Here is an 18,586-nt window from a genome sequence, read left to right as displayed (position 1 = left end):
CCACCCCCCCCCAGCCACTGGCAGGTCACATGACCTGTCAGTGGCAGCTCCTGCCAGCCAGTTGAAGATTGAACCCCCACTCCCAATTCATCCAATTTATTGAAACGGACTCAATTAAACAATTTGCTCACAAATCAGAAATCACCATGGCTTTTGAGCAAGCAATATCTTATATGATATTGTACAGCAGAGCATAACTAGAAAAATGTATATTCACTATAAAAGTTTCCATGACTTTAACACAATTTAAACATTTCATGATATTACCAGGTTTTCAATGAAAGTAGGAAACCTTTCTGCCTCTCCTCCATCAGTTAACTGTCATAATTTAATCGTCATACCAATCTTGTCCATTATCTTAATCCATCATTTGTTTGGATTAGGAAATGTAAATGCATAGACAGTGGATTATAAAGGTGTCACTAGGACATTTTAAAACACGTGTGCTTTCCTAACCCCTACATTTATAAAATCTAAAATAATACTTTTATAAAGCTACTTTCCACACGGGGATGTCCTTAAAGTGTGTCTGTCATGTTTCACCTACTGTAGTAGCTTGATGTACTGCATTGTGACGGCTTCCCACTAAGCACTTCAGAAACATCTGCAGGTGACAGCTAGCATCACACACAGGCGCGAAGCAAATGCCACATTCTAGATTCTGTTTCTAGAAAACATGTGTGAGAGAAACTGATATAAAGCTAAAAAGGAACATATAAAGAGGCTTTGCAAACCCAAATTCCTGCACAGGGCCTCTAGTTCCTCAGGGCCGAGCCATAACCAGCTGTCACAGACATGCAGCTATTTCCATGCAGCTGTAGTTGGCCACATCCTGCATTCTTGTAATAAGAGCCAGTGGCAGGCCTTCATTTAACAAATATCTCCTTATTCTAACCGATTGGCTAGAACTTGTTGTTTTACATGAAAGTTATAATCTGTAAATTTAACCTGACAATAACAGAAAAATACTTAGAAAAGGATCAGATGAGAGATGGAATACCAAAGAAAAACAGTCAGAAATGACACAAACACCTACTTCACATGCAATCTGCCCATACAAGGCGGTGCTCTCACAACTCTACTCCTGGCACACATTCTCCTAAGAATCAACACATGAAAACATTGAAAGAGCGCAGCAACACAACCCTGCCATTCCCCCTTTTACTCCCTCCTCATTATAATCAATTATTCATCTGACTCCCACATCGACACCATGAGACCGCTCTCACTGAAGACTAAAATGCTGTAATGTGCATAAAGCTATTGTTTAAGGATAGTTATTATGCTTTGTGCATTTGTCAGATCTAAACGATGTCCAAAACTTGCATTGCTTTTGTAACATGAAATGTCGTTACAGTCACTTTATCAATTTAGTGCATCCTTCCTGAATCAATGTATTAATTTCTCAAAATAATAATAAAAATCTTACTGACCTAAAAGGGTTAGTTCACCCCATAATGAAAATTCTGTCATTAATTACTCACCCTCGTGTTGTTCCAAACCCGTAAGACCTTCGTTCATCTTCGGAACACGAAATGTGAGAGCTCTCAGACCCTGCATGGACAGCAACGCAACTGTAATGTTCCCAGGTCCAGAAACGTAGTAAGGACATCGGTAAAACAGTCCATGTGACATCAGTGGCTCAACTTCGGTTTTGCTACGAGAATACTTTGAGTGCAAAGAAAACAAAAATAACAATTCTTCTCCCCCGAGTTACGTCTTCGACGGGAGAAAGCGCACGCATGAACGTAATCTGCGTAATCAGCGTTGTTTATGCTTCGGGGAAAGCGTGCGTATGTGTTGTGATACTCTAAAATGGCAGAAGACGTAACTCGGGGGAGAAGAATTGTTGAAAATGTTTTTGTTATTTTTGTTTTCTTTGCGCTCAGAAAGTATTCTCGTAGCTTCTCAACTGAAGTTGAGCCACTGATGTCACATGGACTGTTTTACCGATGTCCTTACTACGTTTCTGGACCTGGGAACATTACAGTTGCGTTGCTGTCTATGCAGGGTCTGAGAGCTCTCACATTTCGTGTTCCGAAGATGAACGAAGGTCTTACGGGTTTAGAACGGCATGAGGGTGAGTAACTAATGACAGAATTTTCATTTTTGGGTGAACTAACCCTTTAAGCTTTTAGACTGTACAAGAAAACATGCAAATGAAACAATAGCAAATTATTACAAAAAGTATTTTGAATAAATAAAATTCAAAACGTCATCTGAAATCATGTCTGTGCTTACATAAACCAGCTTCTCAAGTTAACGAAACCTCTGAAATTTGCATGGGCATCAGTCTGTGTGGGTGTTCACTTTTTACTTTCACTCTTCCCATACAGAAAACAACAGCCAGTAGGCCTAACATTTTCAGTGTTAATGTTGAAGAAAAATCTCTAGAATCGATTTAAACTGTAAAATGTGCAACAGAGTACTTAACCATAGTAAGTAGCTTAAAGCATAATCAAACTAGAAAAAGCATTTAACAAACAAACAGAATTGTTATACATTAAGTTTAAATCCAGTGTGCAGAATGTCAGATTTTCCAAAACCACCTCATAAAAAAAAAAAGAAAAAAAAAAGAAGGGAAAAACAGATTCTGTCTTCACCTGCATATCAGTTACATTCAGAACAAAATAGAACATGCTGTGTAGTGCTGGAAAACCCAGATTCCCATCTTTCTCCCTGAGAAACATCTCGGCATGTTTATGAGCACACCAGATTCCTTAAAACTGACAAGAGACAGGAAGTCGCAACATTATATACACCCACGACAGACTAAAAACTGCAGGCTCCTCACGGGAAGGGGGAAATTCTTTAATACGCTCGAGCTAATAAAACCGTTCCCAGTGGTGGGTGCGATTTCTCATCTTTTTGACTCTCTATCACACATAAACCCACCCACAAAGACATCATTCTATACTGTACAGATACTGTACAAATCAACACTTTCTGTAAATGTTCTCCCCCATTCACAACAGTTCCTTCAGGAGGTTCCAGTTTTTATCTTGGTCAATCTAAAGCAACAGGTCACCATTAAAGAGATCACCCAAAAATGAAAATTTGCTGCTAATCTAGTCACCCTCTCAGGCCATCCAAGGTGTAGGTGACTTTTCCTTCAGTAGAACAGAAAGAAGATTTTTAGATGAAACCCTGGTCCTTTGATTTTTGAGGACCAGTTTTTGAGAATAAAAAAAGCATATCAAGGAACACAAACTTAATACCCCTGGCTCCTAAAGATATATTGAGGTCTTATGAAGCAAAACGATTGGTCTGTGCAAGAAACTGAATATTATTTATAACATTATTATGGTTTCTCATGGTTTATGTAAAAAGGTGAGTTGATTAAGTTTATTCACTTCATATTCTTTAGACATCTAAAACATACGCATTTTAAATAATTATTGGGTGCTTTAATAATATAATTGCATATACAATTCATTATTGATTATTAGTGATTCATGTAAATGAACTGGTGAATTTGTTATTTGAAACAAACTGTCTGAAAGAACCAGTTCGTGGAAAAGAATCAGACTTCCCCATTTGCCTGAGGCTCTGGATTACAGGTAATAAGTAATAACGTTGTAAATAAAGTTCAGTTTCTTGCACAGACCAATCATTTCACTTCATACGACCTCAATATATCATCAAGAGCCACTTGTATTAATTTTGTGTTGCTTTTTTCATCTCTCAAAGTGACGGCAGCCATTGGCTTGCATTTTATGAATCACCAAGAACAACACTTTCAGCTAAAAAAAATCTTCATTAATGTTCTACTGAAAAAGAAGAAGAAAAAAAAAGTCACCTACATCTTGGATGGCGTGAGGGCGAGTAAATTAACAGCAAATTTCATTAGTTCACCCAAAAATGAAAACTACCCCATGGTTTACTCACCCTGAAGCCATATATGACTTTCCTCTTTCAGATGAATACAATCTGAGTTATGTTAATGTCCTGGCTCTTCCCAGCTTTATAATGGCAGTGAATGGGAGTCGAGATTTTGAAGCCCAAAACAGTGTGTCCATCCATCATAAAAAGTACTCCACACGGCTCTGGGGCATTAATAAAGTCCTTCTGAAGTGAAGCGATACATTTATGTAAGAAAAATATCCATAATTAATTTTATAAACTAATCCGATGAGAATATGCAAGTCTTGCATACTTTTCTCTTACACAAATACATCGCTTTAAGGGGCCAGCGAAATCGAAGAAAGGTGTGATTTTAAACAAATACATAAAGGTGTGAGAACTGGCATATCGGAGTCTTTAGTAGTTTGATTTGCATTGGTGAATGGTTACTAGATGGGTGTAGGGAAAGATAATGGGTCAGTATTGTGTGTGGGGTCGAGCTGAAGTGTCAAGACAGCGTGGAGAGTGTGAAACAGTAGCAACGATGCAGATAAACAGGAAGAAACGCAACGACCCTGCTCACTCTCTTCCAACAGGATTAACTCCAGATGAGCGAGTTGTGTGTGTTGTCTCAGAATAGGGTGTGAATGGGGCTTAATGACCCAGCAGGGTTTGATTTTGCAATGCGTAATGTAAGGATTAAGAGAGGACATTCCCCATTGTGTGGCGCACACCATGCTGACGGGGGCTGGGCATGGCTAGAACGGAGCTGCTAACACAACATGAGAGATATTGGACAAAAACAGGCAGCAAAATGGCACAGGGCAAACGTAAAAGTGATGTAAAAGAACTTTTGAAGAAACTTAAACTCACTTCTTATGGAAGACAAGGCGGAACTGGACTTAAGCAAAGGCTGCAACCATCTCACATGTTCAAGACAGACCGACAAAAAAGATTAGCGTCACAGAAGATGTTTTGGAGAGGGAGGGAATTATGAGAGGGAGAAGGAGAGAAAGAACAGATGGTAAACGGTGGCGTGATGGTTTGGGTGTAGTTTGCATACTGGACACGCAGCACAACGCTGTTATGGATATGGACAGAGCCCAAGAGGATTAAAACAGGACATCAGCTCAATCTAAAAACACACACAAACAAACTCTCTGCCAAGTTATCTAGCACTAGTTTGCCGACAGTTAAAAGCTCTTTTGTCAGTGCCAGTGTTTTAGCAGATTAGGGGGTCATAAAACCACCAGAAAGGATTTAATAGAATAACGTGGTATTTCAAAATGTTCTTTCCAAATGCAAAACTGACGTCAAGCGCTGAGTAGATTATCCTGATGGTAAAACTCAGGAAGCCATTTCATTCATAGGAAACAAAAGAGTACCAGGATTTGATGATAGTCTGGAATTCACATTACTTCAGCTGGAGTCAATCCAGTTCATATTATTAATTATGAACCGGATTGATTAATATATGATTAAATTCAGGTTATCAGAGTATTTGTAAGGGAATGAACTGGTGCATAAGCAAACAGATTTGACGATTAACATGGTTTATTTCATTAAGCCGCTACTGAAAATTTGGGGCTTCTTCCTTGCTGGGCATCTGTTTGTCCAACTCGACAACCCCACTGTGAGGTCACGGCTAAGCTGGAGCCAACCAGACATCTCAAAGGCTGTTAAATGGTCCAATCTGTGAGTGCTGCATTGGCCAGTACATCAATAGATATGCATACGAACACCCTTAAACACAATTTTTACTAAATGAAGCGAATAATATTCCAAGATCAATCAATGCTGGGATATTTCACCCAAAGATGAAAATTCTGTTGTCTTTTACTCACCCTCCACATGTTCCAAACCTGTGGGACTTACTTTCTTCTGTTGAAAACAAAAGATGATATTTTAAAGAATGATGGTAACCAAACAGTTGACGGTAGACATTGACTTCCATAGTATTTTCCATTTTCCATCAATTGATCGGTTACCAACATTCTTCAAAATATCTTCTTTTGAGCTCAACAGAAGGAAGGTTTGGAATAACTTGAAGCGAGTAAATTATGACAATTTTTATTTTTGGGTGAACCCTAACCCTTTAAAACATGTTTTTTTTTTCAAAATGCGACATCTGTGTGGGGAAATCTTTTGCTCTCACACAAAATTCCAGGTGGATTTATTGAAATGACTATTTCATCTGCAACAATTTGCTGAAATTCTGCTAATGTGAATGCACCTTAACTCAGCAAAGAAGTGATGTGTGGGAAAATGGCAGAAAAATAATCAAAAGTTGTCTGCAAAATAGCGACCACAGACTTGAGAGGGATCAGCGAACCTAAAACACAACACCACAATGACAAAACCTGAATTGGTTCCAGCACAAGATGACTCAAGTGATGGAATCATTAGCTTACAGGATGCAATAGAAAGCACAATCAATCACTACATAACGCTATTGGCTAAAAGTAAACCAAGTCTAGCAGAGCAGCAAGAGCAGACTGGTGAGGGTGTCCAGCTTAAACAAAGCTATTAGTGTCAGGAGTCCTTCACTGAGGAGTGTGGCTAAAACAACTAATGACAGCAGCTGCTCTGTTCAACTTCAGACCAGCCTGAGCTCAGGCACACATCTAAACAGTGAGGGGCTATCATAAATCTGAGCACAAGTAGGCTCTGTTTTCATGTGTTATTTGTTCTATCATTCTAGCATCAAATTGGGGTTGTAGTTCTGGACTGTTCAGTCAAGTCAATTTGGTTTTTTTTATTGGGATGACCAAAACAACAGCTGGCATTAGTGTATGACAAATTCCTGAGACAACTGGGAGGACACAATAGACCATTATGGTCTTAGCAAGGCATTATGTGACATCGATAAGGTTGTTTAAAATGATCAATGTCTTGCAAATTAAGTGAGCTCACTAAGTTTTTGTATACGTTTAGCTGGCTCTTATTCAACCTAATAGTAGCCTACCAGTGATTTTGTACTTTATAAGAACACTTAGTGGCTTGATGCATGAATTTTATTTTCACTTGTAGGCTACTTATTCTATTTGAACTGTCTTGAGGATACCACACTTGCCGATCCATTCTATCTGGACTAGGCTGTTGCTAGGCTTTAATTTGTTTAGAAGTACTTACAGGTTTAAGCTTTGTGTACGGTCTAAAATCATTACACAAAATGAACAATAGTATTGTTTAAAATAGTAACTAGTTAATTTTATGATGCAGCCGGTCACGTGATTTGAACATGGCTACGCCCATGAGGGGCGACCCGCTCCAGGTAGAATTACTGGAATCTGTCTCATGTGAGTGTATCATTTTAATGATATTTCACTGCCCATATCTCTTTGTCGAAACCCTTTTAAAATTATAAGAAGTTAGTGAATGCGCCTTAAAACCAACAGTTTCCACACAAAACGACCTCTCATGAAAGATCTGCTAGTGAATGGGTCATGAACTTGTAGAACTGAATTCTAGAATGTACACAGAGACGGTGTGATGAGTGACACGCGGTTATCTACAGACCTGCTGGCGTTACAAGGGCAGGGTGATAACACAGCATGGCATCAACGCGATTCAAACGATCATTTCCAGTCAAAACGAGGCAGTGGCCAGACAAACTCCGAGAAGCAGCACAGGCAGCTCATATCAAACGACGGCAATCCATGATAGTCCACTTACACTATCGAGTTCTCTGAGCTTTAGTAGTTTATTCGGGTAAAAAGAGGCGAGGCGGGTCAGAATAACACGGGACAGCTATTGAAGTGAAGCGATCATTGTGCGTTTCGATTCAAATCGACTTGAATTCCTCAACATCAGATCTTTTCATTCTCAAGAACTGCACTTCACATTTTAAGCGGACCCCAGATGAAACCCCCACAAAAAGGCAGAGATTTGTTTGCATTTCCAAGACAGATAGTTGATGTATTTATATTTTGCATTAGAAAATACTATTTATTTTGTAGTTTGACAAGAAAAATGGTGATCAAACGGCATTCGTTTTATCCGATGATGAATCGCTACATGTAACCACGCGAGCCATTTCATCAATTACGATGCCCTTCACGCGCTGCGATTAAATGCAATCGTATAAAAGCAAAACAAAAAAGAATCGATGTTTCAAACGGAGCACAGGCCGCTGCTCAGTTCACACCATGCGTGTATAAATCGATGCATCGCATCCTTTAAAAGCCCAGCCCAACCCAAACATGCAAAATCGGAACGAAACCAAACCTGATTCCAGAAAATATTCAGAACGTAAACCAAGTTAGTTGATTGTGGTCCCAAATGAAATGACATTTTGAACAGGGAGTTTGAACCAGGCAAACAGGTTGAAATATAAGCAAAGTAAACATGCTCCAAAATGTCATCCATTTACCTTCAGATGATTTTAAAAGCGCCTGGTTTCGACTCCTCCGCTTCAGTCTGGAAAAGCGGACAATCCACGACTTCACTCCGGCGACAAGGTGATACGGGAGGCGTGTGGGTCCTTGTGCAAATTGCTTAAAATATACAAACGTGCAAAAAAAAAAAAAGCCCTTTATATCAACCCACTGCTTCACCCTCGCGATTCACCGTGAGCTGAAATCGGTGTTAAGGAAGTTGATCAAATCCTAACGAGGCAATTCATAAACAAAAAGGATCACCAAAAATCCCATCGGACTCCCGGTTTTCATCCAGTGGGATCAAGTACCGAAATACACTTCAAAAGGGCAGTGATGTCGCTTTACAAACTATGGCCCCGCCCACTTAGCATCCAGCACGCTGCTTCACCATCATGTGTTTGAAAAACATGCATAACTGAGGACTACCAACTCAACACTGGAGTTAACAATTAAATGGGCAGGGACATCAAAATAAAAACAATGCTAATGTATTAATATTTTCCAACACAATTAGGACTAAAAATGTACAGTGTTATAGGTTCTATCTGCCATGAAAATGACATAAAAATAAAAAAAGGGTTAATTATCAGCAGACAAAAGGAATATTGATTGTTTTTGCTCTAATCTTTGTGCAAGTGTAATTGATCATTTGAAATTTTTTTTTAAAAAAGTTGATACATGGGCATATGTGCCATTGAGGAAAAATATTTACAAAAATTGTACATCCTCATGAAAACGTATTTTTCTTTAAAAGCAGACGGGAGAGAGAGTAGGGATTAAATCGCCTGCAAAAAGCTGATTTCCTAAAGCTAAAAAAGTGCATTCAGTCCGGCATTTGCTATCTTCACCCCTATGATAAGGTTAAGATAAACTATAAGTAAGATATTGTGAGCATCTGAGCACATCACAGAAGTAGTTTTGGATAAGATGAATTAAGAAATCAGTCAAAATTAAGCCTCAGATGATTATCTTCTTGTTATACTGCTGTAAAACCTGTCTGTATATGATTACAATGGGCTTATTGAGGTGGTTAAATTAAGTCTCTTCTGGTTAACTCATTCTGTTTGAATAGCTGGGTGTGGCTCATATTCAGTCCCACCTCAGGTTGAGAATAGGAAAGCAGGCCTTTATAGAATGGCCACAGGTCTGAGATCAACATCTGAGGGGATTGCTCTGTTTGAACAGTGCGTGTAATCTCTTTCTGTGGTTTCAGATAGCCAACTCAAACAATGTACATTGGCTAATGCAATGGTTAGTGCACCTGCTTAGACCAGCTATTCAAACATGCCTACAAACTCCCTTACCCTCTTCCACAAACAATAACCTTGGCTAAATCATTTTGAAGCAACTTTAATATTTTACAAGTGCAATTTAGGTGCCACAGATGCCATCTCTAATTTGAAAATCTTCAGATTTGTGATAAAATGCTCTCATTATACCACCTAGTGGTACAGTAAGAAAGTATTGCATGTATAGGTGGTCAATACAGCTTTAAAAAGTGTTATAATTTACTCTAATATGGAACAACAACAGGACAAGGAAAATGTGTCAATATTAAAAAGTCTTTAGAAAATCTCTGTATTGAACAATACATGTGAACATTAAACAAATGACCCTGTCAAGGCCAAAGCTTGGGGAAAAAAGTGCAATGACACTTATACAAGTGTTTAAAACAAATAAAAGAAAAATCAAGAAATGAAAAATCCTCCATTTTTAAAGTCAGTAGATTCTTCTACATCACTTTATCTACATGCTGTTTGTGTTGCCTTGGTCAGCAAAGTATTTGCACAAGTTGTCCATCACAAAACATTTAAAAAGACACAATTATCAGGCTAATATGAAATATTTCAGGTACACATCTGACAACATATGATGTGATTTCTGAACAACATCCCTGTGTAGCTTCACATGTTAGTAACAGAAAGTGTGGTCTGTTTGCAGATTGTGCGCTTTAAATTCATTTGAAGCAGAAAGGAAACAAGAGCCAACACAACATAAATAAAACACTACACTACAACACGACTGAATTACACATTAAAATAATACAGAAGTATTAAAAGGAAAATGTAATCATGTAATATGACCAAAAAGCAGTTCACTGACATCAAAATAATATGATTGGTCCCACTTATGGTGTACTTTAATTAATGGCTTGCACAGGCCCTGGAATTTAAATATTTATACATCCTTCTCTTATCATTCAAGTATAATGGAGAAGATCTAATTAGGCTTGTTAGTCCTCTGTGAGAGTGAGAATCATGCATGGGTCAAGCATTTTTGATGAGTTCTATTGTTCTAATATGTCCCCATGGTAACAGAACACTGTGCCCTCACCAGTAATCTTACAATAGTGTTCTTGAAGGCCTCGGTTTTAAAACAAAGCTGATGAAGGCTGGCTGTATTTTCTATAAAACACTAGATCATCAAGGTTAAGGCTGTCCAATATCATTTATAAAATAAGATCTCACTTATGGTATGCAAAGCGAGTGATTTGATACAGATTAAACAATAAATCAGTATGGAATCAAATTATGGAGGTATGATTACTGGTGAACTTGTGTTCCAAAAGTTCAGAAAAATACAAAAAGCAACTGAAAGTCATCCTCTTCAACAATGAGGTATTACATTCCAAAATGACAGCCAGCTCTACACATCAGGAAGTGTTAAGGCTAAATTTCTGAGGCATTCTGGGTGTGAATTCATACTAGCAGAGCATGTATTTTTGTTATGGATAAGTGGAGATGATATTAAGACACCGGGGATTGCTGTTTCTGCTCTAAGTGCTAAATAAGAGACAACTTATATTTAATGATGTTTAATCACATGGTCTCCTCATCTTTTTTTGCAGCAAAGGTCTACATCTGCTAAACGCTTAGGCCTGCCAGTTCAGTCTTCTTCTGGTGCAGAAGTTACACATGACTAGAAGTTACTCAAAGACATAAAAAACTATCCAACAGAACGAACAGCAATATAATCATTGACCACTATGTCTCCCAGTATTGGCCACAGATGACCCACTTGCACACCACAGCACGTGCACTGAACAAACATGTGGGATCAACATTCAGGGAATGATTATTGTACATATCGCCTGCACGTGTGCAGTGTGTTATCTGTCTAATACGGTCTCGATTCAAACCTTCTTAGTGTTTTTATCAGTACAGACAAAGAGACAGTGCTGGGCTGCCTTTAGCAACCTCCAGATAAAAGTTAAAACTAAAATCAATTTGAGGTAAAACTTAAATTTTCACAGACTGGAGCAATTCTTCTGTAAACATCATATATGCTCTTCACCACTTAAGGTCCAAAGTGAAGCGACTGTGACTTCTTGGGTATTTTGTCTGGAGTTTTCCTCACATTGCCACTGGCTTCCTTCCGGTTGCAGTACTGTCAAGGTGACCAACAGAGGGATCTTCAGGCATCAAGTCCCATGATTGTACTAGTTGACGAGGTGCACATCCTCATATGTGGTGGTTCTGCAGGGTTACACCAACACACACGATTACAGCCTTCAGTTACAAGAATTTCATGTTAAAATATTTTCTCCTATCCCAGTTCAGCCGCGATTACACTGAAGTAGTGACAGATCTTTTCTTCCATGTATTGTTACATACATCTGAGTATAATTGATTATTGAAAAAAAGAGAAAACGTAGGGCGAGCACTTTATTCTATCCATCAGCGGTTGATTGGATTTTGAGATGTGGGTGTTGCACTCAAAGCACACTGTAAAAATTGATTTTAAAAATTGTAATAAGTTTTTAAATTTGTAATAAAACAAAGAGTACCGTTTTAAAAGAAAATATCATTTCAGTTGTTCAACTTAAAAATTTCATGTTTAATTTAATGTGTTACTTGCTATTTCTTTGTAATTAATTTAAAGGAGTCATATGATGCGATTTCAAGTTTTCCTTTCTTTTTGGAGTGTTACAAGCTGATTGTGCATAGATAAGATCCCTGAAGTTGCAAAGACTAAAGTCTCAAAACCAAAGAGATATTCTTTATCAAAGTTAAGACTCTGCCACGCCCCCCTAAAACGGCTCGTTCTAACACGCCCCCACATATCTACCTCACTATGTGGAAATATTTGCATAATGCCGCCCAAATGTTCACACAAAGAAAGAAGGCGTGGTTTCAGTAACCGCAGTTAGTGTTGAAGCAGCCATGTCACTTTATTTGGCCTTCCGAAAGTAGATGCATTTAGGAATCTTTAAGATTACTTACAACAGAACAGCAATGCATTTTATGGACGACCGTTTCGTGAACCTAGGAGAGGAGGTAATTCTGACTTTGCTATGACAATCTGGCGCTTCTGAATCAGCTACTGTTTTGTTATTAGTTTAAGTATTTGCTATTGACTGCTCAAATGCAGAGTTTTGCGCATCGTGTGTGTGTGTATGTGTGCGTGCGCGCGTGTGTGAGCGAGAGAGAGAGAGAGGGTAACATCACAGTGGAGTCAGCTGTCTTAACCGTGGCTTGTGTACTGCAAACACATACCAGCTTCATCACTGAGTCTGTCACGCAACTCTGTTCCCCTTTCGGGCTCTGTCTTTACATTTATTTTGAAAGATGAAGCTCGCGATTATGGTAAGGGGCGTTACATTTCCGACGAGTGCTTGCGGTGTTCGGCCAATCACAATGCACTGGGTCAGCTGGCCAATCAGAGCAGACTACGCTTGTCGGAAGGAGGGACTTTGTAGAAAACGAAGCGTTTGAGAGAGGCGGGGCATAGAGGACCTACAATAATGTACAGTATTTGAAAAATAATGTGTTTTTTGAACATTAAACCATGTCAACATATTCTGTTACACCAAATACACAAAATAATGATCTTTAAAAAAGCATCATATGACCCCTTTAAATATTTAGCAATTTCGGAGAGAAGATCCAGTTATGATTTTGACTAAATGTTACAAAGTAAAAAAATAAATAAAATAAAACAAATTAATAAATAAAAATAAACATTTGCACATATGAATTGTTGACAATAAGATCTATAACAAGCATTTAGAAAACAGATTGGGTGAATTTTCACTTTATTGTGTAGTAACAACCATAAGCTGGTTTATTAGGCTGATTTTCTTAAGAATATAAACATTGTGGTGCTATCAAAGAAAAATTGCAAAAAACTAATTTTAGCAATTATATTTGGTAACACAAGTGGAAATAATATACTTAACCTGTAAGAATCAATGCATCAATGTATTTTTGTGTGAAACTAACTGCATTATTTCTGCCCTTCACTATTGCATTTTATTATTATATTATTTTGAATGTAACCACATGCAATACATTTGTGTTAATTGGGGGCATTTAAATATGTGACTGCTGATATTAAGAGGCATTTTCATTGTTACTATGATGACACACCTGTCACAGCAGCAGAAGACAGCGCACGGCGAGGTCTCGATCCCGCGGAACTTTCCAGAGCTGGCCGTGTCAGTGCACTCAGCGATGAATGCGTGCAGATCGGTGATATGGACAGGCTCCTGAGTTTGATGCTGAATGGAAATGAAAGGATATCATGTTACTATAATCAAGCTGTTTGGATCGTCTTACTCAACACTTCGTTTTACTACCAGTCACAAACAGTATAACACCTTTATGAGTTCATCAGGAAAAAAAATACTGATTAATTTACAAAAATATGAATACAAAAGTAGATAATTAAGAAAATTAAGTCAAACTGATTTAAAATAAAAACAAAAAATAGATTAAAAAAGTAATTTAAATGAAAAAATTGAAAATAAACACACATACATGCATAAAAACAATTATTATTGAATTAAATTCTAAGACATGCATGTTTGTACATGTGTGTGTGTGTGTGTGTGAGAGAGAGGTTATCAGGAACAAAAACATGTTTTTTTCTTCATCTGCCTCGTCTTTCACTCTTACCTTGATGGTCTCATAAGCTCCAGTGATAAGAGCGATAAAGAGAGAGAGCACCATGTAAATGAACAGAGAGATGAACGTGTAAAGGTAAACCTGCAAAGAAACAGAGTATATTTACTGCACTGAATTCTGTAGCATTTGTCGTTTATGTACCTGTGTGAGGAGCTGAGGGTCAAACTCACCTGACTGAAGACCCAGACAAGCATGCTGCTCTCTTGCATGCCGCTGAAGGTCACAAACATGTCATCTCCATTGATCAGAGAGAAAAGACACTCAGACACCAGTGAGAGAGAGCGGAACTGAGGGGAAAAAACACCATATATAATGAGAGAAAAGACACATGCACATTTTTTTTATTTATATTCATATACACTTCTGTTCAAAAGTTTGGAGCCAGAATTTTTTTTTTTTAAGTTTTGAAAGTCTCATATGGTCACTAAGGCTGTATTTATTTGATAAAAATATTACTACAATTTAAAATTGCCGTTTTTTAAATTTGTATACACTTTATAATGTAATTTATTCCTGTGATCAAAGCTGAATTTTCAACATCATTACTCCAGTCTTCAGTGTCTCATGATTCTTCAGAAATCATTTTAAGATGCTGATATGGTCCTTCGAAAAATGTTTTTTTATTATTATCAATGTTGAAAATGTTTGTGCTGCCTAATTTTTTTTGTGGGAACTGTGATACTACTGTGAAAAAGTTTGAAAGAACAGCATATTTTGTAACTGGATCAATTTAATGCATCCTTGCTAAATAAAATAATCAATTTATTAAAAAAAAATAAATCTCATTGACTACAAACATTAGAATCACATTTTAACAGTATAAATACTATAAACTTTTTATAGTCTATTTTGGATTTCTCTGAATTTTTTACATCACAGCATATATGAAATTAAAATAATTTGTCATATTCTTAAACAAAAAAATTGTTTAAAAAAGAAATGACATTTTACTAAAAAAAAAAAACACATTCACCTTGAGAAAGAGGAACATTTCTAATATCAGAACCAAGTATGCCATTTTTTTGGGAGATGTTCCATGTAGTTCCACATTGAACTATTTTGAATTAATTGTATTATGCTTGCTTGGCCTTGTCAGGCTTAAGTTGCATACCTTCACATGGTAGGGTCCCAGCACAATCCACCCACAGAAGCAATAACCGAGGTAGATCACCGCCACACAGCAACAGAAACGGATCACATTAGGGAATGCAGCTCTTAAAGTGACAATGAGAATCTGAGAAAGGAAAACACCATATAGTACATAAAATCCACATCCTAAAAAAAACATCTCGGTTGTTTCACAAGCAAATCGCCACTAGAGATGTGGTGACATTTCAGGTGCATTTAATGATAGAGTGAATGGCACCAAAATAAAAAATGTACAAAAAATAGAATATAGTTGTTATTTCAAGATAATACTTTTCTTCAAAGTGTAGTACATTTATTCAAAAATTTTTATAGAGTTCCAGGCTTGGTAGTGATATATTTCAAATATATTTCATATCTTAAATGCACAGCATGAATAAGGTTAGGCAGGAATTTTACGTTTATTTTCAGCCGATGACAGTGAAAATCTAGAAATGTAAGCAACTTTATTAAAAATAATTTACGAAATAATATACAACATGGCCAGTGTAACTGCATGAACACATGTGTATGGGTGTGTTTGTTTCTCACATTGTACTTCTGAAAAAAGGTGAGGTAGCGAATAACTCCAACCCAAACCAGTAACGTTGAGGTGCCCAAGAGGATCCCACACTCATCGTAGGATGAGAGGTTCTGAGGGTTGAAACAAAGTATCGTGAAGTATCAGTGCTGATTGTGGTGATCCAACGCAATGCATCCATATACATAAATATTTCAAAATGTCCATTTTCTGAAGCTGACAGTCATCTGTGCTGACTGACCTTTAGCTCAATGCCGATCTTGATGAAGGAGCCTGTGATAGTTAGCACATCGCTAATGATGAGCAGAATATACCATCCGTTAATAAACTCCATTCTGTCTCCCCAACAAACATCACGCTTCAGAGAGGTCTTAAAGTACTTCACAAACTCCTGAAGAGAAAATACAAGACAGAATGTTAGGACAGGATTCGCTATATAATGATTGTCACATGAATGTGGATTTGTTTGATACAATGGCTTACATTTTGAAGAATTATTCCTTTGATTATAGAGCGACCACAGAGGAGCAGAGAGAAAGCACACACCAATAAAACGGCCCCGTCAAACCACACACGAGCATAACTATCAGCTGGAGACAGAGAGACAGCATGAGTATAACATATATAGTGATTATCCACAATGTACAAAAATGATGATGTGAGGTAGCTGAGTCTTACCGTGTCCAGACACACTTGGGTCTTTACACTCCTTAATGGAGGCCTGATTATCAAGACTGATCTTAACTTTACCACTGTGGGCCTTGTTATCCAGCAGAATCTGAACATAAAATAGGATCAATTACATAAAAATGATTACAGAAATATATAACATTGTTATGCTCAAAATAATAAATGACTTTTAAAAATACAGTATAAATTACAAATTGGAAATAGAAAATGTAGATATACTGGGTCAAAACTAAAATTACAGATAAAGAGTTTTCTTTTATAGGCATTTAAAATTACATATTCTTTAAATAATGCATTTTAATATTTTATAATTCTACGAATATAAATAAATAAATGACATATATGAATTATTATTAGTTATACACTAACATACTTGGCAAATTGGAAACAAAATCTAGACATATTGCTCAAAACTAAAGGATATATATTTTACTATACGAGATCTATACATGCAAATATAAATACACAGTTATAATGTTATATACAAAAATAAAGAGAAATGTATAACATTACTAGCTATGCACCAAAATGAAATTTTCCCCAAATTGGAAACAGAAAATCTAGATACACTGGGCTAAAACTGATTTTTTTTTTATTAAAAAGCATAAAAAGTATAGACATTTTAAATGACATTTAAATAAATCATTATTATAATTTTTTTTTATATTCCATTAACAGCTCTGTTAAAGGGTTTGCTTTCTTAAAATATTTAAATTTATATTTTAGGTCTTTTTTTTCCTTGAGTGAAAGCAGCAGCATTTTATGTGGAAACTCACCGTAATGAAGAAAGTGTAACAGTCAGGAATTTCATTGTGGATGATGGTCTGAAGATTTATAGCCTTCAACTGGAACTGTATGGTGACATTAATGAGCCTGAGAAAGAGTTTGTTAATATCAGAGTTTTATTAATCAATGGAAATTTCGGAGAAGGAACAACTTGCTTAAAAAATCCAGTTTAACTTACTTGTGAAACTTGAGGGTGAAGTTCCTGTAATCAAGGCCCAGACCTGGTGTGGGAGCGGACAATGGGTTCACTCCGATACAGTCTACAGAGAGGAAGAGAGAAATTCATTACCAACTAAACCAGCCTCAGTGACTGACAAAGTCATCAGGAGACAAGTTTGGTCAACAGCAAGATTTCTTTTAGATTTACATTAGAAAGTGATTCCTGTGGTACACTCAGTAACAAGGAACTGCAAGTGCAAATCAATGTGCAAAAGAGGAAATAACAAGATCTTTTAGTTTCATCAAGTTCATCGACTAATAAACAAACCAAAAAATTAGTTCCCTTTCGAACGGTCTCTCCCATTGCGCTAATCACACTATGGGGAGACTCCTGTTTACTCTGATACTGAAGCCTGATTTGAACACATTCGTGGAGCTGCACAAACCAATGATGCTTCAAACCACCAAAAGGGGTGGCACTGACTGCTATATAAGTCAGCTCTTAGTGCCATTTCGTCACAATTTTCTCTGCTGACTCTGCAAGCAAGAAGCCGAAGAGAAGAGAAGAAAGAAGCTCAGCCTCCTGCTCACCGCCATGAGAAGAAGCCACCGGCAGCGAAAGAAGCTTGACGCATTCCCCTGTGACTATCCGGCTTCTAAAAAAGAGCATATTTTCTGAGCAAATTTCCACTGCAACGTTGTTGCAAATGTCGTGCCGCAAGTGTGGCTCATGCAGGTAACCCCTGCACGATGCAGATGGGTACGGTGAATGCATCGCCTGTCTGGACAGCGCCCACGCAGAGGCTGTGCTCACCGAGGCAGAATGTTCTCACTGCGAGAGCTTGAGTCTCACTGAAGAAGTCTCACGCCCGCTCTCCATCCCTATGCTCAACAATGCATGAAAATCTCAGACCACTTGCCATCCGGCTTCAGGCATGGAAAGCTATCCCGGATATGTCAAGTTGGGTTCTAAACATCATAGAACGAGGTTACTCGCTTCAATTCGCTCGCAGTCCACCTTGCTTCAGAGGTATTATTCAAACTTCGGTACGGGACAGCGATGCTCATGTTCCATAGTGTAAACGTTGCATGCAAAGGGAGCCGTAGAAACCGTTCCTCTAGCGAACAGCGAGTTGGGCTTTTACAGATGCTACTTC

The 18,586-nt window shown here is 37.6% G+C and overlaps 2 protein-coding genes across 4 annotated transcripts in view; both read right to left on the bottom strand.

Annotated features, from left to right (window-relative positions):
• The window catches only part of prr36a (proline rich 36a), a 30,988-nt gene extending 22,456 nt beyond the window's left edge, over nt 1–8,532 (bottom strand). The window contains exon 1 of one of the 2 annotated variants that reach the window (XM_016295715.1): nt 8,216–8,532. The gene's annotated coding sequence lies outside the window, so the exon portion shown is untranslated. Of the gene's footprint in view, nt 1–7,518; nt 7,540–8,215 lie in introns of those variants that run through there. The other variant, XM_016295716.1, reaches the window with a different exon arrangement.
• A 2,489-nt stretch (nt 8,533–11,021) lies between these two features.
• The window catches only part of LOC107603030 (mucolipin-1-like), a 20,612-nt gene continuing 13,047 nt past the window's right edge, over nt 11,022–18,586 (bottom strand). For both annotated transcript variants that reach the window (XM_016295718.1, XM_016295717.1), the window contains 11 exons: nt 17,449–17,530; nt 17,261–17,357; nt 16,473–16,572; nt 16,278–16,384; nt 16,036–16,185; nt 15,806–15,907; nt 15,240–15,362; nt 14,299–14,415; nt 14,120–14,209; nt 13,592–13,722; nt 11,022–11,698 (listed from right to left, as the gene is read on the bottom strand). In XM_016295718.1, coding sequence (XP_016151204.1) covers nt 11,662–11,698; nt 13,592–13,722; nt 14,120–14,209; nt 14,299–14,415; nt 15,240–15,362; nt 15,806–15,907; nt 16,036–16,185; nt 16,278–16,384; nt 16,473–16,572; nt 17,261–17,357; nt 17,449–17,530 — 1,136 coding nt within the window. In that variant the 3' untranslated portion in view covers nt 11,022–11,661. The remainder of the gene's footprint in view (nt 11,699–13,591; nt 13,723–14,119; nt 14,210–14,298; nt 14,416–15,239; nt 15,363–15,805; nt 15,908–16,035; nt 16,186–16,277; nt 16,385–16,472; nt 16,573–17,260; nt 17,358–17,448; nt 17,531–18,586) is intronic.

This window comes from Sinocyclocheilus grahami, unplaced genomic scaffold, assembly GCF_001515645.1.
Source record: "Sinocyclocheilus grahami isolate Dianchi unplaced genomic scaffold, SAMN03320097.WGS_v1.1 scaffold339.1, whole genome shotgun sequence".
In the NCBI taxonomy this organism is placed as follows: domain Eukaryota; kingdom Metazoa; phylum Chordata; class Actinopteri; order Cypriniformes; family Cyprinidae; genus Sinocyclocheilus; species Sinocyclocheilus grahami.
The sequence above is the reverse complement of the archived record's forward strand: the minus strand, read 5'-3'. Positions and strand labels throughout refer to the sequence as shown.